Genomic DNA, 26,218 nt, shown 5'->3' on the forward strand with positions numbered 1-26,218 from the left:
AGGAAGATCAAAGAGGACAACATATTCCAATATATTGAATTATATATCATTATATATATCATATATTATATATATATTAATTTATATATGCATTATATATCATTATATATATATTAATTTTCCAAGGCTTGTGCATAAAAATCGTAATTCACACAGAAGTTAATTTTTGGACAAAAATTATTATTTATTTATTAATTTCTTGAATATTCCGTACTAGAATGTCATACAGATATTCTTATAATCAATAGTAAAATAACTGATTTATTTATCATGGGGATCAAAGAAGATAACATATTCCAATATATTGAATTATATATCATTATATATATCATATATTATATATATTATATAATGAATTATAGTATCAAAAATACGTCAAAGGGACAACTTTGTATAATCGGAATTGTACAGAGTGAAAATTCTAAAATCTAATAAGATTTAATGTTTTTAAAACATGAGCGGTGTGTTAATGAAAAAATTAAAAAAAAAAAACAACAAAGAAATAACGTGTAAAAATTGCACGCTTGATACACAGTGTAACAAGGATGAAGATGAGACGATCTTGGTATCCGATCTGGTCGTTGCTTATAATTCGCGGTCAAAAGCCAGTCACACTCGTGCCTCGAGCATCTTTCGAAACCTACGACATCGGAGAAGCGCGGAATCAATTTCCACCGCGTGGGATCGATTCGTGTGGATCTCTGGCAGTCACAGTCTGGTAGTCGATACGGGAGACGAATCGTCGTGAGACCGATTTTCGCATTAATAGCGTGTCGTGTTGCGAATCCACTTTTTCCTCGTTGGTTCTTTTTTCAACGAGCAAATCGCTCCCCCGATCATACAAAAGATCGATGGCTTATCCTCAGCGTCGGATTATTACAAAATGTGCTCGCGGGTATCTAGTATTGCTGTCTCGTAAAAATACCATTCCATTCACCAGAATGTAGTCTTTAAAATTTATTTAACTTGTGGATTTGTATAAAATAAAATAGAGTCTAGTAAGATTGAATTATAGAACGTGCACTCCTTTAAATGTTTTTCGTACATTTTTCTAAATACTTTTTTATAAGTTTATATACTTAGTTATGTATCTTATAAGTTATCTTATAAGTTATATATTTAATTGTGAGTTTCAAACATAATCAATCGCGGTTTCAATATTTTAAAATAGCAACATAAACATATATATTAATAATTAGTTATTTAACTTAAGGAAGTCGTTACTTTTTATTTAAGGAGACTTTAACAAGCTCCAAAATTTTGTGCCGGAAGTGTACACGAATAGAAACGATAGAACATTTTAATACATAATTAATAGATCCAGTATAAAATGGAACTTAATAGAATCAAATGAGGTCCACAGGGACAAGGGAGTCTGCCATTTTGAAAAGTTTGAACAGTTTGACTTATCTGATCAGATCGTTAGCACCGTTATCAAGAGAAACAATAAGATCTTAATTGCTCGTTAAATGTTCAATATAAATTCCTACAGATCTGAAAACAGATGAAGGTGGGCAGAGACGAATTTTATATATAATTTAAATTTAACGTTATATTATATTAATATTAATGTAATAATATAATAATAATAATTATATTAATATTAAATTTATATATTTTATATATAGTTTAAATTTTATATTATATTATATTAATAATATAATAATAATAATTGTATTAATATTAAATTTATATATTTTATACATAATTTAAATTTTATATTATATTATATTAATAATATAATAATAACAATTATATTAATATATACTTATAGATATACTTACATATTTTATATATAATTTAAATTTTAATATTATATTACATTATATTAATAATATAATAATAACAATTATATTAATATTAAACTTATATATTTTATATATAATTTAAATTTTAATATTATATATTAAATTATCGTACAAGAACTTTCCTAGAAATTCTGTCGAATTATTACTGTCTTCTCTCCTCTTTCTTCATTGAACTTTGTGAATCAATTTCATTATTTCAATGCGATCTATCTTACAATTCGGATAAAAAGAAAAATAATTCTCTGAAAGGAAATAGTAGACACACTTGCAAGTTGCATTGAAAGTTAATGACGCGCGTGGATCGTGACTCTTCGATAAAGGAAAAATTCTTTCGGCAACGTGGCATGATATCGTGACTTTATGATCTGGCTCGTGTGCACGTAATTACCGCGGATGGTGCAACAGCAGCGCCTGGTTAATTGGACTTTTTGTTCGTTAAACCTGTGCGCGATAAAACATGTCCGAATACGCGTCTGTATGCGAGTCTAGCTCTATTCTGTGGCTTGCATCTTAGGGACGAAGGTCAAGCACGTTTAAGACTCGCTGTTGAATTCATTGTTAATACCCATCGCGGATACGTGTTGCGTAATCCACACGCACGTGCAAGGTTTATTCGACACGTCTGTGTGTTGGTACGTACGCAATTTTACGCGTCGCGTCGTTTTCCAAAGTGAAGCAAGAGCAGCAACTTGAAATCTTATTCGCGAGAGGAGAGACGAATTTCTTAACTATTTTTTTATTCAAAGGAATATTCTAGTAATTAGCGCTTTTTGTTTAGATTTCAATTTCTTCGAACGAAATAGCCACATAATTTCTACGAGCGTGTCTGCAATTGTATCGTGAAAGTAATTAAATCGCGAAGTTTTGGATCTTGTGATAATCATTTTCATAGAATCAGTAATAATTTTTGGATCTTGTACTAATTACTTTTAGAATTAATAATAATTTTTACAGAATACGATATTTAATTAAATCTAGTGAAGTTTTGGATCTTGTGGTAATCATTTTTATAGAATCAGTAATAATTTTTGGATCTTGTACTAATCACTTTTACAGAATTAGTAATAATTTTTATAGAATACAATATTTAATTAAATCTAGTAAAGTTTTGGATGTTCTGGTAATTATTTTTATAGAATTAGTAATAATTTTTGGATCTTGTACTAATCACTTTTAGAATTAATAATAATATTTACAGAATACGATATTTAATTAAATCTAGTGAAGTTTTGGATCTTGTGGTAATCATTTTTATAGAATCAGCAATAATTTTTGGATCTTGTGGTAATCACTTTTATAGAATTAGTAATAATTTTTACAGAATACGATATTTAATCAAATCTAGTGAAGTTTTGGATGTCGAATTTTTACAAAATTGATTAGTTTCTAGTCGATAATTAAACATAAATTCGAATTCATCACTGTGATATTGTTGCAGAGATACTCCTCGACCGATTATGAAAATTTTATTCATTCTTCCTCTTTATTATTTAAATAATCACCGATAGACGAACACGTACTATTTTGAATCACATAATTTCTTGTTCACAAATGTGAAATAACTCCTCATGTTTTTCGCTGCATTTTCAAAACACACTTTTCCAAATTACGCAAGATATACAGTATAATGTGCAAGTAGACGTGAAATATTTATTTTAATACCTCAGTCGCGTCATATTAAATGTAGAATGTAGCTTCTGAGTGTTGCAAAATTAATCACAATGGAAACTTGCGTTTCCAAGTGCGTACGAAGATCGAAAATTTTCTCCAAAATTTCATTTTGTTTTCTGGATGTCGGTACATACCACGCTTTCAATATCGAAACTCCGGTATCAACGAAAAGGGCGTTTGACGTGTCAATTTTCCATCTAACTGACGTGGGTGCGCGCACTATTGAATTCGACTCATCTAAATGCACGAAAGAGAGAGAGAGAGAGAGAGAGAGAGAGAGAGAAAAGCAACAACGAAAGCATAGGTAACAAGTCGCACTGTAACATTCGGTTACGGTCAATAAAACACGTTTGCCCGAGTACATAAATAAACGAGCGATTCGACGGTAAGAATTGTTTGGTGGCCAACGTTCCAGTTCAAAATAAACAGCAACCATTGTCACAGTAGAAATTTTACGACAAAAGTGTATTTCTTACGTTTTTCCAATAATAATATTTACCAACAATGATCGTTAATTATTCAATTAACTAATTCCAAGGAGATGAATAATGCAAGATCGAACAATTTTCTAAATTCTACAAAAGAGTTTGACGATTCGATAGATCCTGGAAGAGATTGCTACTTCTTCAAGGTTTCTGTAAGAAATTCGTGAACTAATGAGAAACGCGAATTAACTGAAAGAAGATGAAAAAATCTTACGAAATGAAATAATTCTATGAAAAAGTCCGATGAATTAAACAATTTATGATAAATTCTACGGAAGTTCGTATTTCCTATGAGGAGTTATTTTATCGTATCATCGTCAACAAGCCTCCTACAGTTTCCAATAATTTATCCAACACTTTGCCAGTTGAAATTAATTGAAAGATGAAAGGATTTTCATGAAATTCTACATGTAAACAAATTGAACAATCTAGTATTATAAACAAAATCAAATTTGAATTATCAAAAACTCGATAAATTGAATCATTCGTGGTGAAAGAAGAAACTTTTATAACGAACAATAAAGACCTTTAATTTATTCGAAGAGAATAGAAGAATCTTAGAAAATTTTAGAAAAAAATTGAATAGGTAATTCAACAAAACCTCACAAGCTAGAAGCTACCTAATGCTCTTCAAAAATTTGTATTAAAATATATTAAAAACAACTATTATAACTATTAAAATTACAACTAATTAACTATTAAAATTCTTTTTTTTCAATCATCATTTCATGACACATAAGTTTGACAAAAATGGACTCGTCGTACTTCTTCCTCAATTGAAGAAGTTGGCTTCAATAGAAGGACAGCTCCAATAAATTATTTTGAGTAATTTTAATAAATCAAGAAAAAGCAGTTAAACATCAGATACTGTTCCAAACTAATATTCGACTAATATTCGCGTTAATAAATTTTGTTAAGAGCTAACTTCTTTTTAAAGATTAGGGGAAAATCTTTTTTTCAATGAAATAGAATATATAACAGAAAATGTGTGAAACGCGCTGTAAACCTTGATATTATTATTAGTATCAAATTATTGTTAATAATTATTATTACATTGAATTGATAATTATTATTATATTGAATATATTATTATACTAATATATTATATTATATACTATATTATATTATTGTTTTATATTATTTATATTATAATTATAATTATTATTATTATATTGAATATATTATTATACTAATATATTATATTATTGTTATATATTATTTATATTATATTATTATTATATATTATTTATTTTATATTATATTACTTCTTATATTATTATTATATATTATTTATATTATATTATATTATTGTTATATTATTATATTACTTATTATATTACTATTATATTATATTATATTACTTATTGTATTATTATTATATTATATATATTATCTATATTATATAATGTTACTGTTATTATATGTGTTATTAATATATTATATTATTATATATTGAAACATTGAATAATTATGTTCGTGGCTTAAGCAGCCGCGTTATATTCTCGTCTTAATTTTCACATCCGTGTCTCGCGCGCGGAACACAATCGCGAGTCGGCTAATTGTCTCGCGGCGGCGGGAGAGCCTTATTTTCGAAACTCGCCGATTTCACCGCGTTATCGCGGAAATACATGCGAGATCGCTGCTGAATATGTATCGCGAGGTTTCGCGCAACCAGTTGTTCGTCGAGTCTGTCGGCGCGAGGCAACGGTAATTATAAAGTGGAAATTATTACGCGAACAGTGCGTGACGTCCATGTTGTTTCTCTTTGTACTGAAGATGAGCCTGTGCAGAATCGTTTGGAGGAGGAGGAGAGGCACGAAAGCTCGCAAAGCCGATGAAAACGATTAGATTAATCGGCTAACGAGCAAACGAGCACCCACGCCGACCTTTTGAGAGATTTTCGATGATCGCCGTGCGCGTGAAACGCTGCTCACGTTGAAAAAAATAATCAGACACCGATTTTTATTTCGCATTTTGCGTGGGCGCGGGGAAATAGCTTTGTGTGTGGTTGTTCGGTGGAAATATAAAATCGATGGTCTGCGAGAAATAATATCCAAGTGTTTGACGAGTACTCGGATCAATTAATGACTTCCGTGAAATATCGGAAACCGTGCGTTCTGTAATTTTTGGATTGGAAAGTCGAGAATATAATTTTCTTTTTTTTTTTGTAGGATTTTTTTGTAGAATTTTTATCAGTATGTTGCAGTATTTTTTGGTAGGATTTTATTAATTTTATTAATATATTATTAGTATAATATATAATTAATATATTATTAGTATTATATTTATATTAATATATTATAATTTATATATTTATATATATATTATTTATATGTAATATAATATAATATAATATAAATTTATATATATTATACTATAATATACTATATTATATATTATGTAATATATTATTATATATTATATATTACTATATTAATATATTATATTAGTGTATAATATATAATGTATAATAATTTATATTAATGTTATATAATGTATAATAATTTATAATAATTTATATTAATGTTATATAATGTATAATAATTTACAATAACTTATATTATTGTTATATAACGTATAATATATTATATTATATACTATATTAATATATTATTAGTATATAGAGTTGATTTGATCTTGCTGCAATTAATTGAAGGCCTCTTAACAGAATTTTTTGTGCGATCGTACAAAATTCAAAAGCCCCCAACTCATGCATCATCACGACCCATGTTGTTCCTTAATGGTTTAAAAAGAAAAGAAATGATTCCGACGATTAGTCACTTGAATTTCCAAATCAGATTGCAGGAAATTTCCTCGGCAGGAAATTTCTCGATTTCCACGAACGCATTTGGAAGCGGCGGTCTTGATAATTAGTGGAAAAACGTAGTCTGAATACTCGCGGCTTTCGAGGATCTCTGGTGATCGAGCTGTTAGTCCACGTGAACATTAATACGAATCGCAAGAACGCTTCTTGTCTCAGTTATTCGATTTCTCGCGCGTTGTGTGACAAATATGCATTTTTGTTCGCGCACCTTGACGAGCTTGCGATTTTCAAGAAGAATCCAGGTCGCAGACACGCTGAATTTGACACGGTGAACGTTTACGTGAACTCGTTGAACTGGCGATTAATTCGCCTCACCCCCCTCCCTCCCTTTTTTACAACTTATCGATCTGTATCGGTGGTATTTCGCAAAGGAATTCCAATTCGACAAATTGAATTGCTCGTTTGGAGCTCTCTTCGAACGATCCTTGTTAGGTTCAGGATTTCGATCTCAATTGGCTTTCGTGAAAATAAAAAGCTTTTTTTTTTATCATCTTCTTTATTTTTTCCTCCTTTATTGTCGTACTTGTTTTCAGTTTGTTGTTTCTCTATTTTTATTTTACGAAGCTCTAGCTCATTTAATCAGTAACTTCGATTTATTTATATCGAATCAATTGTTCATTCGACGCAGGAAAGAGGAGAAGAAAATAATTTCATTTGTTCTCATGATATTTCCTTGAAAAGTTTCCTTTCTTTTGTGTTTTTCAGTTCGCGTAATTAGCAGTCGGGATTGGATTAATCGTTAGGATATATTTATTCAGTTCAATTCAAGGTAATTTAATTAACTATCGAGTGGATTCGACGCGGAGCCGCGCTAATTTTACAATGAGAATTATTTGTTGCCGCGCGTAAGATCTGTTTGAAAGATTTGATTGATAGAGGACGAGAAAGTTCCGTAACGAGATCAATGTTGCTTGCTTGAGCATCTTAAGCAGATTTATTAGTAAACTCAAAAGCGATTGTTTAATAAGAAACGTGTCAGAAACTTGAGTGAAATACGACGTGCATGAGTAGAATTGCGCGGAAGAGGTGAACAGCGAGATGGCAAGGGAAAGCGGATTGTCTATGTCAGACACATTTCCCAGTCAATATAACAGGAACTGCGTCTGGCTGTGTTTTCTCTGTTGTACGTTTATACGTCGCTTAATCTGTAAATCTTCTCTCAATTGTTGAATTATTCGAGTTAATTTCGAGTTAACAATCAATCTAAATTCTAAGAACTCTAAATTCTAAAATTCTAAAATTCTAAAATTCTAAAATTCTAAAATTCTAAAATTCTAAAATTCTAAAATTCTAAAATTCTAANAACTCTAAAACTCTAAAACTCCAAAACTCCAAAACTCCAAAACTCTAAAACTCTAAACTTTTGAATTTGAGAATTTAAATAATTAATTTAAATTGATTTAGATAATCTTAAAGACACGATCTATTCTGCAATTTATTCTGGAAAATACAAATTTACATATTTATTCTTATCGTGTCGCGCGCGCACCTCGAAGTTTCACGTAAACGAGGTGAATGGAAAACGAGATACCGCGAGCCAGTTTTCATTTCAAGTCACCAGACAACGTCCCAGATTTAGACCTCGGTGAAACACATCACTGTCACCCAACATTTTCACCTCAAATGTAACACATCACAACCGTCAACAATGCCCGGAAAATAATCGTGAGAAGTGAAAACGATCAACAAATTATCCATCCATCTTCTTCTCGTCCCGAACCGCCTTCTATTTTCTGATTTTTAATTTCACACGATTCATCGGCATTCAACGAGGCAATAACAGCGGAAATCATATTTCACGCTGTGAAATATTGTACGATCTTTCGTTAAAGGTGGTACAATTGTACCGCTGAGTGGAAATTAAATAAAAATTTGCTTCGAAGCGACACGTTTCACGATTTCAGCATTGAAGAATTTCGGTGAAGAATCGAAGCATGTAACAAATTCTTCTCTCTTTGATTCATTCGACTTTCTTCATTTGTAAATCCTAATGAAAGTAGAAATTTATTAATTTTAACAGCTTAGAGAATTAATCCATTAACGCGACGTTGTTTCACTCGCACAATTCTTTTCAATTAGTATCATCAACGAATTATAAAAAGAAAGTTCGATTAGTATTTTATTTTTTCATCTAGATTCTATAATTTTCTGAAGTCTTGGGGAAATCGAAGAGTTTGTAATACTGCTTCGTCCTTATTACAAACAAATAATCGCAATTTAACTTCTCATAGAAAAAAAAGGAAAAATAATTTTTAACCTTGAACGTATGCATCACTGCAAATTCCTACCACTACGTATACCCTACATACATAATTGACGACGCAGGAAACATAGAGTCCTTTCCTTTTTTTTTTTTTTTTTTGGTATCTTCCGGGAGAAAGAAAACGAACACAGAGAAAATGGAAAAACACGAGCTCGCAGTGGAAGGCATCGGTCCGACTTCACGGATCGTTCGAACGGCAAAACGAACTCGGTGAAATTGCGGTTTCCAATTGTCCGTGCACCGCTCGGGATCACGTTCTCGTGGCCAGGAACGTCGTTCTCGCTCTCTGCCGCTCGTTATCCGTTTCTTTTTCCTCCGTGGTCACGAGCCGTTCAACTAGTTGCATAACGCTCTCGAACGGGAAAAATTGATCGGTCTGAAAATTTGTCGCGTTAAAAGACGACCAACGATAACTAAATTTCTGATCGTCTTCCGTGATTGCAACGATTTAACTTAACACCCTAAGCGTTTTGCTTTATTTATTCTGAGAATGTGCACTGGAGTGCTTAATTATTTCCAGGCGATGACGAAAAACACAGTAAATGCACAGTTGCTGTGAGATTGAGTTGAATACAACAAACTATACAAATATAAATTAACTATACAAATGTAACAAACTATACAAATATAAATTAAATTTATTTAAAAAAAAATTAGATATTAATAAATACGACAAACATTTAATTTCTAAATATATATTTATCTTTTTTATTCTACAAAAAAAATTATATATATATGTATATAATGTATATATCAATATAATTGTATTAAAATTATATATATATGTATATAATGTATTTTTATTCTACAAAAAGAATTATATATATATATATATATGTATGTATATGTATATGTATAATTATATATATATATGTATGTATATATATATTTAGATCATTTACTTCGAGATAATTAAATTATTAAAATTAATTAATTACAATTAATTAATTACCCTGATACAAACGGTACAAAATGAATTTTTTTATTTTATACCTTATATAAGAAACATGAAACAAGAAATAAGAAACAAAGATTTTGTTAATAATAATTGTAGTTATCTGGAATTATCACATTGTGCTCTATTTTTCACTTTACAGCTGGTTCAGCAGCCGAAAAAGGTTATTTTGGTCCATGGAGACAGTGCAAGCTACTATTGTACGGTAGAGAAAGATGCGGCCAAGGGGTTTCCAGATTCCAGCCAGTGTGTGAGTTTATTTCACCTATCTTTACACCCCTCAAATCTTCTGCAAATTATACAAAAGTCCTCCTATTTCGAATAAATCGAAATTTTTCTAATTAAACGTTTATAATACAATCGTCAATGTGTCAACCTCGTAGCGTAAAATATTATTTGATTGCTCCAATTTTGTAACTAACGTCGTAAGACCTTTGAACGAATATGTAAAACGTATCTCCATTATTTACAATTCTTACTAAAGCTATTAAACTCCCTCTATAAACGAAATATTTAACCATTCCCCCCTTTTCATAAAACGTATCAAATATTTGAGCCATTTATTCCGCCAGTCCTCGTAAAAAAATTCTCTCGCGAAAGGTCACGGAAGTCTGGCGCGTTCGCAAACAACCCTCCTTTAATACCTTCGTCCGGGAAACACGTCGCTCGAGATATTACCCATAAAATACCCTAAATAAACCAAAACTGCTTGGGGAAACTGCCATCCAGAAACTTGGCAGTGGCAGAGGAGGAGGAGGAGGAGGGGGAGTAACCTTTACCGCGGGAACATTCCTTTTTGTCGAAGCGTAATCGATGGTGCCGGGTGACGAGCAATCGAGCTCGAAGCGTAAAGGTTTTCTACTGTTTCAGTGGCCGTGTGGGTGGCAGGTTTAGCCGCGGCGACTGCCTCTGCCCTTTTGGCGATCCTGGTCGGCCTGGCCGTGCTGCAACTGGCGATGGCCTCCTCGGCGAAACGAGTCATTATCTCGTACAGCACCGCCCTGATAGGGAAAGTCGCTCTCGCCACGTTAGCCAGTGAGTATTATTTCCCGTAGCACAGTGAATTATTATTAAGATTCGCGAAAAAATTTCTGGAAGTGCGTGGAATCTAGAGAAAAGAAGAAAAATAGAGAAATGCGATGAGATATTCAGAAGTAAAAGAAACTGAATTGTCGAGCTTAAATTCTATTTGCACAAATGTAGATCCTCTCATTCTTCGTGTGCACGATATTATGTTTGAATGTTGAAGCTGAATTATAAATTTCTCTATTCCGAAAAGATCCGTTGCAACGAAAGATGTTGAACTTCACTTGTTGACAGTATAAAAATATTTTTCTACTAACATCGCCGTTCCCTTGTTCTGTAAACAGCTAATTGTTTAGCTTCGTTTCATTTCCTAAATTTTCATTTGGAAAAGCTGAATGAATTTGCACAAACGTAATGTCCTCTCACATTTCATTCTTCGCGTGCACGATATTATGTTTGAATGTTGAAGCTGAATTATAAATCTCTGTATTCCAAAAAGATCTGTTGTAACAAAAATTATACAGCTAAGTTTCAATTGTTGACAGTAAAATAATTATTATTATTTATATAAATAAGTATTAATTTAATATTAAATTTACTTTTAATATTTAATAATTAAATTAAATTAAATTTATCTACATTTATTAAATTTAATATTAAATATTGTAAAAATATTTTTCTATTAACATTACCGTTCTCCTGTTCTGTAAATTAATCAACAATGCAATTTTTACATTAACGTCTCTGCCTCTGTTTTCTATTCATTTCTAAAATCAATCAGCTTCCCCATTAATTAACCTAACTAACTAAAACGCGTTCAATGCTGATTATAAATTAATCTCGATCCGATTGAAAGTTCCTTGAATTACCAATCTGATTCGACTGATTCGTGGTCGAGTACAAGATAATTAGATCGCAAACAGATCATTTTATATACAAACTGCGGTCTTTGAAGGAGGATTGTCTGAGAAATGGCAAAGCAGGCGTGGAGTATTAATTGTGCGCGATATAAATAAACGAAAGAGCAAAAAAGAAAAAATGCGAAATCGATTGCTTGAGGATTCAGAAACGTTGTTAATATCATCAATTGAAATCGAACGATCAAAAGATACGTGCGTTGTTATAAATATTCCGTTTTAATTGAGCACACGGTTTGTTACACGTGTCTGTAAATATTGCATAGGCAATATCACGATAGCCTCCCCGGACAGTTCGAATGGAAATGAATTTTAAGATTGAACTTTAATCACGGAAATGTATTCTAATTCTGTTTGTGCGCCATCTCGTCAGTAGTCGACGATGTAACTCGTTTGTTTCTGCTTTCGAATTTATCGCTATTTATTCCAATTTGTGAAATTGGAATTCTTATTTAATAACGAGATCAATGCACGATGATAATTCAGCGATCGTTTCAGCTTCATTTACGAAACTGCGAAACACGTGGGAATTTGAAAGCGTAATTAACCTCTTGCGCTGGAATAACGTGCCACGCACGCCGAGAATTCTTTGTCCCAAAATTGTAATATTTGCTCAGTTTTAAGTATATTTAAGTGATACAATATATTTAAGTGAAGTCCCAAAATTATAATATTTGCTCAGTTTTAAGTACATTTAAGTGATACAATATATTTAAGTGAAACAAAATAGGCAAAATGAATAATAAATTTGTTACTTCTTTCAATAATTTCTATCCAGTGATATCGTACCGACGAGTTCAAAAAGAAAGCGACGAATAAATTGTATACGGTTCGGTCACTCGTTATGGTCCGCAATCGGTTGCCAGCGCAAGTGGTTAAAGGCGTGGAAGTCCTTTCGCACCAGGACGGCGCCGGGGAATAATTTTGCAATAGTCTGACCACGGTAGGATTACCAGTCACTTGTCTACTTACTGGCCTACTTACCCTTACACGAAGAATCGAATATCTGCGGTAGATCTTGTTGCTGTAAAGCGATACGCGCTAAACTCATAGATCGTGCGAGTCGACCGCATTCGATGAATGAATTTTCTACTTTTGCCGTTAGGTAAAAGCTGCCTTGAAAAAAAAGGAGACGTATATTATAATTTTAACAAATTATATATTAAAATTTTTCAAACGTTTCCAACAAACAGATTGACGATTGCAATAGCTTTTCAAAATGCAAATTTCACAAATTAATCGAAAAAATTCTCCATTAATTATATTATTAATAATTGTGCAATGTAACTTCTCTATTTATTTTTGTTTCTCGTTGCATTTCATTGAAACCTATATATTTATCTATATAATGTAAATTTATAAATATAAAATTGTCTTACTCTATAAATATAAAAATTGTCTTTTTATGAATACGCGAATATTATCAATGGATATAGTTTCTCTTTACGAAAAACTATAAAGAACGAATATTTTTTTCTTTTTTCAGCTTCGTTGGCTATCGTAGCGGCGAGTCTGTTTGCCCTACAAACCGATGACAGAGCCAGCAGCTTCGTCATCACGAGGGGAGAAGCGTTCTACATGCAGGTAAGAGCATGCAAATATGTAACATTTCTTTGCTTTTATTTCTACTCAATCTAATCGATTCAGGTAGATGTTTTTAAATTTATTTCGAAAAAATGTTTAAAAAATATTAACATCTCAAGAGAGAATAAAAATCTGCGACATTCAACGTTCTAAATATAAGGGAAAATCCTTATAAGAGAAACTCCCATCATCTGTTTTCATCGTGTTGTTCATTGTTCTTCATATATCTTTATAATCAACATTTTCTGTAATACTTCCCACTCTATCTTCACCGCGCATACGTATGCAAATTTATAGACACGATCTCATTTACTTCATCTAATGACCGCCCACTGTTTCTTAACCTATATCGTTCCCATCATGCAAAACTACTTCCACTTTGACTATTGATCTTTAATGATATATATAAATGAGTATTATTGAAGTATACACAATTACCAGTGGTATTTATGTCTATAAATCTATATTAAAAGAGTAGAATCTAAACTAAATTTCGATATTTTACACATCGATATATAAAAGATACAATTTTTTAAATCGTATCGTTTAAACAAATGGTTTCATTTTGCAAAATAGTATACACCGTTAAATTCGTCCTTGAAAAAGCACCAATTTCATTACAGAAAGATTGTATCTTCAATAATCTCCGAGATGTTTGACAAAATATGTCCTGTCACCTCCAACTTTGAGAGTAATTTTTACCCCTTTTTTAACCACTTGCGCTGGCAACTGATTGCGGACCATAACGAGTGACCACACTGTGTACAATTTATTTGTCGCTTTCTTTTTGAACTCGTCGGTATGATATCACTAGATAGAAATTATTGAAAGAAGTAATAAATTTATTATTTGTTTTGCCTGTTTTGTTTCACTTAAGTTATACTTAAAACTGAGAAAATATTACAATTTTGGAGCAAAAAAATTCTCGACGTGCGTGGCACGTCATTCCAGCGCAAGAGGTTAAACATCGACGATTGTCGATTAAAAAAAAAAGAAAAAGAACGGGTTGAATGTTCCGGTGATTGACACTTCGATATGTATTTCTACATTTCTACGTCTTTAAATTGTTCATAAATGAATGAAAATCCGCGATCTAGCAAACCGTGGCTTCTCTCTACGCGAAAAATCAGCGCACGCAGAAACACATAAAATATCCGGAATATTGTAGTTATTGCAACATCGACACAACAAATCTCGCAAGTTAGAAAGGATCTACGACCGAATCGGATTCAGAATTCTTCTACAGTAATGAATAGATTAGGCGTGACAAGTTTGACAATACAATTATATCTCTCTTCGTCCCTCAGTTTCTCCAATGTCTGAACGTCTCCTCTCGAAAACCTCATCGATTCTCCGTTCCGCGCATGTTTCGAGGTATTAACCTCCAGTCAATCAACTCGTGTGGAATTTTCCTCGAGATCGTCCATCAAGCCAGTTTCCTTCGGGATCTCCTTCGTCAGCATAACGGTGAGCGATTCATCCGCGATTTTTCGACGATACGAAACACACAGTATCGGGGATCGTGTTACATCCTCGACGAAGAGGACGACCTGTTGCTCCTATCTCTTCGAAGGAAGAGAAACCGTTGCGCCGGTTTACCTGCCGAGATACGCTGGGCCATCGGTCGTCCCGATAGCGGAACGATGATTTATCGCGACAATTTCCTGACGAAGCCACTCGAGGCCAGATGTTGCGCCTCCGCGAGGAGATTAGGTTCGGTCCCGGTGGGACCTTTTCCGAACAGATGCTACCTAGCGGTTACGGCGCGCGATAACGCGGTAACTCTCGGTTCTTATAAAAGTCCGCTGTGTCGTGTATAAGAATGGGGCACATGCCACGTGATACGTATGTATGTGTCTCTGTATGTGTGTGTGTATGTATGTATGTATGTATGTACTTCAAGAGTCGACGCAGATGTGGGATAACGCTGGTTATTGGAGTCTCGTGATGAAACGTGAATGACAGCCGGTTGTTTAGTATAGTTATTAGAGGTGGTTCTTCTAGATGTGCAATTAATTGGCGATTGGTTCTCTCGATTTGTTATTACAGGTAATTCAGTTTATATAACATATTATATATTATATATAATATTAATATTAATATTTTATATAATATAATATAATATTAATATTATATATAATATTTTATATTATAACTTTATATAATTATAATATATATACAATATATTATATAATATTATATATATATATATATGTGTGTGTGTATTATACGTGACGATATTTTATTTAATTTAGTAAACGCGCGTATAAACGAGTTTTGTATTCATGATATGTATAAAGAATGATACAGAAAAAGACGATACGAAAAAAATGATACAAATCGTATGACGAACAATTCAGAGTTACGATGAACAGATATTAGTGATAACACACAATGTAGATAATGGTCTTTGATTTTTACGTCGAATGAAATTATACTTTTATAATTATAATTATAATATTTTTAATTTAATTAGAATCTTTCTAATTTAATTAGAAATTAATTTTCTTTTAATTCAATTAAATTTTAATTATAATTTTCTCTGCCATTTTGTATTTACGAGAATTAATAATATTAGTATTGAGTAGTAGTTATTTACGAGAATTAATAATATTAGTAGATTGAGACTGTCAGTTGTAGTTTCCGATTTTTACATTGAATGAAGTAATATTAATTTTTTTCTACCATCTTGCGTAAGAGTTTGCCAACCAATAACATTAAGGAACTGACAAGTTACGATTCCTCTTCTGTAATATTTGATTAATTTCGACGTTTCGAATAAAGTAACTCCAGCTTCCTCCAAGTGTAAATTACTATTGTCAAAGATACGAATAGTCCTAATTTGGAAGTTTGTGCAACTTTAAATTTCAGTTAAAGTAAAAGACAATTTCAAATAATTTGCAGAAAATTTCATTTGATTTATATTAACTTGTCACAGTCGTATTTCATCGCGAATTTCATCAAATGAATTTATACGTATTGATTTAGCTGTAAATTTCTGAATAACCGTTTCCTTATTTTTTTTTTTCTTTTTTACGCAAATGGCGTGACTGTACTTGACGTCAATAATTAATTTGTAGACTCGTTAACGAGGAATTCTCACTTGTAGATATAGCAAACTTCGTGATCTAACGGCGTCAAGACGAATTTGCATTTAACATAATGATAGTGTGCCAGCTGAGCGGAAATATCGCGGTTATTGGAACACCGTGAGCGATAAGGATGACGATGACGATGATGACGATATGCCTCGATTATTCGTTCGTATCGCGAACCGATGAGTCGAGTTTCTCTTTGATCGTAGGCAAGTTATTACAACAGTAATCGATGGAATGACTGATCCGCTCAGATTGAAGCCTTCGGCTTCTTGTCACCGTGTCTTGTAATTTTTCACGTTACATTTCATTCTTGAGTTGACATTTGGAACAGTTAGCGCGTGTAACTTTCTGAAAGAAAGCAGAGAAATTATAATACAATGATTCCTTACAGTTGTATATATACTATGAAAAATATGCCATTTAAATAGAGTAATTTTCTATAAAAAGAAATATGATAAATAAATAGGATAAAGTAAGAATATTTAAATATTTTTAATACTTTATTCTCTCTTTGTCACTGATAATGTGAACATTACTTTTTGGTTTTATTTCTTTGATTAAAAAGAAAAAAAAGATCCTATAAATAATTTTATGACTATTCATCTATAATATTTGTAATCTTCTTTTCATCTTATCTTTACATGACCTATAGCTTTATTTATAGGCATTTATAACTATTAATTAGTTTATAATAAATACTAATATTATTATATTATATTATATTAATATTTAATATTATTATATAAATATTATAATAAATTTTTTATTATTAATTAGTTTATAATATATAACTGTTAATTGCACTATGCCATATATTAACAAATTATTACATAATATATTAACATATTATTACATAATTATATAGATATTATAATTATATAATATATTATTACAATATTAATATTTATATTTATATTTATATTTATAATTAATATTAATATTAATATTGTAATATTGCGAAATATTACGAAATATTATCTTTCCGAGATGAAACTTCGAAACGCAAACGGTACGATCGTTGCAAATATGAAAATTGCTGGTGAATCATATTTAAAAAAAAAAAAAGGACATTGCGAAATATAAAGTATCGAGAGAAATAGAAATATAAAATATAAGAGGGAATACAAAACATTGAGAGAATGGAAATATAAAATATGAGGGAGAAATGGAAAAAGAAAGAGACTTATCTCGTATAATAGGAGGAAGCATCGTTCGTTATCATTAAAAGATCTTCGCAGAAAGATCTTCGCGTACGTGCAGGAATCGGAAACAGTATCTCTTAACGAAGTTGCATAATATTGAGGTGATGCAATCACGCTGTTCCCAACAACGTAATGTAATTAAACACCCATTACGTTACATCCTCCGCGACTCGGCTGAATTTATACTTGTCTACGGTACATCCGTATAAATCCATTGAATAATTTTCTTAACCGCGTTAGATCCAATTAATTACGCGGCAGATTTTCTGTCGAGCGGATCGAATCAATTATTGATTTGATAATTCTACTGGTATACATAATTCTCGTAATAATACAACACGTACGTAACACTAAGTCTACGTGCATCTGCAAAATTCCGAATGAAATATAGAGAGAAGCAAAATGTTTTAAATATTTTAATATTTTATTAATTTATTGTGTGTTACTATTTATTTGTTAGCCAAAGCTGTACTAACTTTGGAATGGTTAGGTATTTCTTAAATTTGTTTAGTGAAGGTCTACTACTATATTTTTATCAGGAACTATACTGTACAATTTATATACTACTGTATAATTATAGATAATAGATAATATAAACATATAATATATAATATAAATATATGTATTTAATATATTATTATTATTATTATTATATGTTATTAATTAAATTATTATTATAATATATTATTATTGTATCGTACAAGAGAATATACAACACCCTATATTTTATATTTTTTATATTATTATCATTTTATATTTTACTCTTTCATTAATTTGCCATGCAATTACTATACAATCATTTTACACACATACAAATTATCATATATTGCACGACTATATATACTATTAAAATTGTAAGATGTGAAAAATGTGTGATTACTATTATTATTATTATTATTATTATTATTATTATTATTATTATTATTATTATTATTATTATTATTGTGTTTCGCTGATGCATAAAAAGATTTTAACATTTGCAACTTGCCAGTCAGTACTTTGGAGATAGTCTAGTTCAAACTAATTGAAATTTGACAGACGTACGCAGAATTGTACGATTGACTGATCGCGCGCGTGTGTGTTTGTGTAATGTACGAACGGTGATTCCAAACGAGGTGTGAAACGTATACGCGAGTCGCGCACGATCGGGGAATTAAACGCTTAAAGGCCACCTGATCAGGAACAGCTCGCCAGGTGTCTCGTTAAGCCCCCCGCAGGGGCTTAGTTAGTATGTGTCAGAGCACCCGCGACTGTTGGACACTTTAAAAACAATGAGACGACATTGGCGAACCCTCAGTGAACGTTTTGGCGCGGATCGTTTGCCAGCAATCGTGCGTCCCCGTTTCTTCGTTTTAACCATAAAACTCTTTCCTCGACCGTGTATGCGGACTTCGTTCAGTGCCTTCTGTCCTCGTTTTCTTCCTTGGAGCTGTCCGTTTCAATCGACAGAAAAATCGTAATTTTTCGGCCGTGTGAATTTACATTTAACAGCGTGTGAACAGATTAAGAACAGCTCTACCAACGCGGTTAAATTTGTTCGGTGCGCGAGAATAGATGATTGTTTTGTGAATTGGAAAGTGGCGGGAATTTTCGTGGCTCGAACGTTTACTGGCAACGAACGTTTTGATTATATTAATTTTCTGGTAATTCCTCAAGTTCACCGAGAGCAAGAAATAGTATAAATGTACAATGATATCAGTGTCTTCTCTCGTGGTATTTAGTATATTTAACAAATGAAACTCTAATTTGATTTATTCGCCGATAAAAAAGAATAAAAAAGAAACAGCGTTTCGAAATTAAACAGATCGTTTAATTTGGTAAATGATTACAATGAAACAGGAGATCGAAACGTGTCGTACGATTGATCAGTGATCAATGAATGTCAATTTCAAAATTTACACAATATTTTCACACTTTTCGTGACCATTGATTCAAACATTGTGTAAAAATTCTGAATTGAAATCTGTCGAGGTTTTTTTTTTTAAATTTCTCTAGTTACCAGCGAGAGTTTAAATACAAAGTTTTGCATTTGAAAAGGCTCTTAACTCTTCGGTTAAAAAAAGAAAATTATGGACGAAAATTCTAATTCGAAAATCCAGTACTTGAAATTAAGTACAAATTAAAAATACATTCATACTTTAAATACATTAATAAATTTATATTGTACTCTTTGAACTTTTAATGTTAAAATTTTACAATCAGCACAATACTATAATCACACAAATTGAATTAAACACTCATCAGAAGGTTATAGTTTAAAATTTTCTTACAAAAGCTTCTCTAATACAATAAGAAGATAAGAAAGCAAATTTATAACAAAATCTTTACTTAATTATAAAGAAAATTTAAAAAAAAAAGCAAATTTATAACAAAATTTTAGAAAGCAAATTTTAAAAGAAAGCAAATTTATAACAAAATTTTTACTTTTGGAAGTGAAAGTCGAGGACATTGTTAACATTACTGTTGAGGACTGTTGAAGAAAATGAAACGTACGTATTCGTGAACATCAAGTGGTAGGTGAAACGTATGGAGATTTTATGTGAGATACCCTTTTATCCGTGTTACGTGACAATTGCCACACGAGTATACTGTGGCGCTTAATCCAAGATGATGGAAAAGAAGAGACGGAGCCTTCTGAGGGAGGCCAAGGACGAGATCGAGCTGGATAAGATGAACAAACAAAAACAGGGCAAGGTAACGTCCGTCCGCGATTTATAACGATGTAAAGTTAAGCCGCGGGGATTTCGCGTTCGCCGAGGAGTGCGTTTAGTATTCGACGATCGTCGGGACTGTATACTTCGAGATCAAGCGGCCTTCCCCTTGCACTTTTCTTTTCCTGAGTTATATAAGAGGCATAAGTTTGCCGCCCTGTCGTGAAGCTGATGTAGGATAGGAATCAAGTTTCTGGCGCGAAAAGAGGAAAAGGAGTTCTAAAGTATAATATTTGAGGAATTTTCGTGATCTGTGGATTTTGATGAAAGTTTTATTGCTTTTATGAAAATGATCGAGGATACTTCAAGGAGTTTGTATATATATTTAAATTATATTGTGTATATATATATATATATATATATATATATATATATATTCATAATAATTAATAATAATACACAAAAATATATTTACAATATTTATATATATATATATATACTAATAATAATTGTATACATATATATATTTAAATATTGTAAATATATTTTTGTGTATTATTATTAATATATATTAATAATAATTAATAATAATACACAAAAATATTATTAATATATATTATTAATATATTATTATAATTATATTATTAATATATATTAATTATATTATTAATATATATTAATAATAATTAATAATAATACACAAAAATATATGTACAAAATATATTTACAATATTTATATATATATATATAATTATATATAATATACAATTATTATTAATATATATTAATAATAATAAGTATATATATATATATTAATAATAAAGTATATATGTATATATATTAGTAATAATTGCATACATATATAAATATTGTAAATGTATTTTGTATATATATTTTTGTGTATTACATTACCACGTCAAAATGCTTGAGAAATTATCGTGATCAGTAAACAATTGAAAGAAAGTGAAAAAAATACATATGGAAAATTGTAACCAGGAATTCACTCGTTTAAGCAAAAAATTGACTCTCGTTTGAAATTCAAAAATCGTTTCATCATTTCGCGACTCGTTTTTATAAAAATTTAATTGTTTTGGTAAATGAATTTCTTTCAAATATTTTTTACAAACTTCTCGATTATCAAGTCCCCTGTCAAGAAAACGTTCTCTGAGGTCAAGAATAAATAATAGTCTGCTAATGGAGCAAATTCTTGGTGAATGAAGAGATTCGAGTTAAAATTTATTTCTCACTTCTTTTTGTAATAATAATTTCTGACATTCAACAATATCAGATTTTGTTTTCTTAATCTTTTCTAGATATAAATATATTATAATCATTCTTTTTCTTCCTGATATCAATTGAGGCTTTAAATTAATATTAATCGAAGCATTTCTTTATTATTAAAATTGTCTAAACAAATATTAAATATTCAGCAAAATTGTCTAACAGGAATATTTTACGTTTCTTTATCTAAGGGAAGAGAATAAATTCAGAGGACATCGTTGAAAAGAAATTAGCATTTAAATGTCTCGTAGAACAACTTTGAAGAGAAAAGACATAAAATTTTCTCAGTCTACTTTTCTCCTTGGCGCCAATAACAACGGCATCAATGCTGTCCTTCAGCATCGACTTAACAAAAAAGAACGAGAGATTGTAAAGTAGCTCATTGGTGGTGAATAAAATTTGAATGTAAAGAGACAGAGTCTTGTTTTCTCTGATTACTTTTCCTTTTCTTGCTCCAAAGCATTTCAGACGTTCAATCTACTAATGTTACCATCTTTTCGAGTTGAATAATTTTCTTGGACACTCACAGAATAAATATTTTTACTCGCGAATTTTTCTCTTTTCTTCATCAAACGACAAAGAATATTTTCCTTTGAACTTTATCTCATAGAACCTCGCACAAAAAATTTTCTCGATTAATCTGTTAAATTTTGTTTCTCAATAATCCGTTTAATATTTTTTTGGTATCATTATTCCTTCTATTTCGATTTTGAAATTTCATGAGCTTTAAAATATTTGTAAATATTACGATAAATTGTTTCTCGAGTTTCAAGGGGATTAAAATTTTGTAGAAATCTGTGTTAATCAGGGCGCAACTAAAGATCGATCTCTAACGTTGAATATTAAAATATTCTATAGAATACATGCAAAGTCTAACAAGCATTCCTTAATACCGTGGCTTTGTTCTACCATAAATTACAAGAATATACATGACGTCGAGTAAAGACTTTCACACAAAGATATTAAAATTGTTCAAAAGTCTACACTAATGACAGCGCCAATCGTAGAATGTCAAAATTAGAAATATTAAAAATAATCTCATGCAAGATTTAACCGAATCTCAATCAAAAACGGTATATAATAGTAATGTTACGCGTGGGATGATAAAAAGAACCGAGAAAAATCGAGGAAAATCGTGTTGCTAATCAAATTATCGCCAGACCGTTATATTTGATTTTTTCGCCGTTTCTTTTTCTTTTTCTCTCGAGCGTAGAGCTGATGGAAAGGCACGATGGATGAGGGAGAGAAAGAGAGAGAGAAAAAGGAACAACGGTGAATTAATTATTGCGGCGGAACAATGGCTTCCCAACGTCTTTTGTTACGTCTTAATTAAATTCCTCGTCTCCATTGAACTTTTCCATGTTCTTTCCGGCGTTCCCATCCTTTACCACCCTCTTTCTCTTACGATCGTGCATATCTCGCAAGAGAGAGGCAACGACATCGATTAGTCTCTGTGAAAACGAGCTGGAAGCAAGCGTTTCTTGTAAAGACCAACGAGGTGGAAGCTCACGAGTTTCAGAACAATGGGAAGATACAACGTGCGCTCGTTCGTGGTTCGCCGAATAATTAATATATCTAGATATAATGGAATATAATTAATATATCTAGATAATAATTATTATAACAATTATTATACATATAATATATAATTAATATATCTAAATATAATGTGATACAATGCGATATTATGTGATTATGCGTTTCTAGGAAATTTGCCGTTGCAAAGATACAAAGGCTGCAAATAGTAGAAATACGGGAATGTGTCCCCGTAATATAATTTATAATTAAATATAATTTTTATAATTTTTATAATTAAATATAATTAAATATAATTAAATTAATTAAATATAATTAAATATATATAATTAAATATAATTAAATATATATATATAATTAAATATAATTAAATATATATATATATAATTAAATATAATTAAATATAATTAAATATATATATAATTAAATATAATTAAATATAATTAAATATATATAATTAAATATAATTAAATATATATATAATTAAATGTAATTAAATATATACATAATTAAATATAATTAAATATATACATAATTAAATATAATTAAATATATATATATAATTAAATATAATTAAATATATATATATTATTAAATATAATTAAGTATAATTTTTATAATTTTTATAGTTAAATATAATTTTCTGAATTTACGGGCTACGAAATTCATTTTGCGGGAGAAAAAGGTTTCATATTAGCCCGAAAATTATTTTTGTGGGAAATTTGTGGGCCAATTCATTTTATGGGACAAAATTCATTTTATATTGGTAAGAAAATTCAGACTAGCTCGCATATTAACTTTGGGAAAAATTTATTTCGTAGGGATAGTAGGTCTGGCCATATATAGTCTCCTTCTACTTGCGGATATCTGAGCAGATAAGAACTCGTTCTACTTGTGAGATATACTTTTTTTAATTCATTTAAACATATTTTAAGTTGAACAAGTTAAAATGGAGCTGGAAAAATGACGATTCTAAGACCGATATGTGAATCCATATCCGATATTTGAAGAACCGTAATCGATTAATAGAAAATTTCGGTTTTCTATAACAGTTATTAAGAATATCGATCCTTCATGATCGATATCATAATCGTTTTTAAACCCCATGTGTAGGACCAGTGGAATGTAAGATGTGGGAAATATGCGACATAGAATGCGGAATTATGGGCTATGGGATACGCATGTAGAATGTGGGATATGATATATAGAATCTGAAATATATTATACGAGATATAGCGTGTGGGATATAAGATATGGAATGTGAGGTAAGAAATGTGAGATATAGTGTGTGGAATGTAGAATATGGAGTGTGGGATCTAATTCAGTAATGTGTAGAATGTGGAATACAGGACGAGATATGAAATGTAAAACACGAGATATCGGATGTGAGATGTAAAGTATCGCGTAAGAATAATGGGACATGGGATGAGGAATGTAGGATACGGACTATGAGACGTGAGATATTAGACCTGAAATATAAGATACAGTGTATGGGATATAAAATATAGAATATGGGACACGAGATATAAAATGTGAGATATGGAACGTGTGAATGTAGAATGAGGGATGATAAAGTATAATATAAGACGTGGAATGTGGACTGTTGAACGTGGTATTTAAAATACCAAATACGAGAAATATAATATTTAAACAAATTATAGTTCTTTCATTCAGTTCAAATTTCGCTACGTATGATATCTTTTGTCAGAACGTCAATTAATCATAAAATTATAGACCGACTATCCCTCAGCTTATCCACGTTGCTCCCTCTTTTCCTACATCAAATGTTAGTCGTTTCGCCGTAAACCTATATTTCAAATGGTAGAATAATTTATCTGATAAACTGTTTAAACACGCAGGTACACAGTTAGTTCGAAATATTCATATTGAGCAAAGAATTTGGAATTTGTTGTTGCAGTTGGCTGCGATCGCTTTGAACTTTGGCGTGCTGGTCACCGCGGTATACGAGGGTATTTATGCTCGACGAGGCGGTGATCCGACAAAGATTAGGGTTGTCAGTGCAGCTACCATAAATAATCCCGGCTACCGGGAACACCAACCCACAAACGGTAAGTTTGCTAGACACGTTTAATTTAACAATTGTTTCTTGTTTTAACTCTGTTTCGAATATAAAACTGTCGTCAATGAAAAATTTGTGGTAGGAAACTCTATTTTACGCAATTAATAATGGCGTGCAAGATATTGGTATGATTCTGTTATATTAACTCTCGGAGAGTGGACGCACAACATACACACGGATGAAATAAATTTCTTTAAAAAAATATGAAACTGCAATAAGTTAAATAGTGTAATGATAAAATACATAAATAATATGCTAAGAATTTGATTTTTTAAGCATTTGATCAATTGTACTTGTTGTCTTGCTTATTTTTTATAATAATATTAAATAAATTTTACGCTTACTTTTATAATAATATTATATAAATTTTACGCTCATTTTTTTAATAATATTATATAAATTTTACGCTTATTTTTATAATATTATATAAATTTTACGTGTATATAAATTTTACGCTCATTTTTCTAATAATATTATATAAATTTTACGCTTACTTTTATAACAATATTATATAAATTTTACGCTTATTTTTCTAATAATATTATATAAATTTTACATCTTACTTACGCTGCACGTTCACGGAACAAAGAGAAAGCTGCCAGTTTGCAGCGTGGAATGAAAGCCTTTTCCCTCATCGGAATGTCATTTATGTGGTTAACGAGGAGACATATCCATTTAGCAACTAATAGAGGCTTCGCTTCGATGCACAATTTTAAACGGGTTATGTTCAAGGTTACGCGATAACATGACGAAGCAGCAGTTTCTAAACATTTACTTTCTATACATCATTTTCTAAACATTTACTGTAAAATAGAATTTTATAAAAAAGGCGACTTA

At 30.8% G+C, this 26,218-nt stretch overlaps 1 protein-coding gene across 2 annotated transcripts in view; it reads left to right on the top strand.

The window, feature by feature from the left end:
* LOC122534093 overlaps nt 1–26,218 on the top strand; it is a 69,739-nt gene that overhangs the window by 35,451 nt on the left and 8,070 nt on the right. For both annotated transcript variants that reach the window (XM_043664406.1, XM_043664407.1), the window contains exons 2-5: nt 10,149–10,256; nt 10,877–11,041; nt 13,436–13,533; nt 25,220–25,370. In XM_043664406.1, coding sequence (XP_043520341.1) covers nt 10,149–10,256; nt 10,877–11,041; nt 13,436–13,533; nt 25,220–25,370 — 522 coding nt within the window. The remainder of the gene's footprint in view (nt 1–10,148; nt 10,257–10,876; nt 11,042–13,435; nt 13,534–25,219; nt 25,371–26,218) is intronic.

Source organism: Frieseomelitta varia, unplaced genomic scaffold (assembly GCF_011392965.1).
Source record: "Frieseomelitta varia isolate USP_RPSP 00005682 unplaced genomic scaffold, Fvar_1.2 scaffold_576, whole genome shotgun sequence".
Classification (NCBI taxonomy): Eukaryota; Metazoa; Arthropoda; class Insecta; order Hymenoptera; family Apidae; genus Frieseomelitta; species Frieseomelitta varia.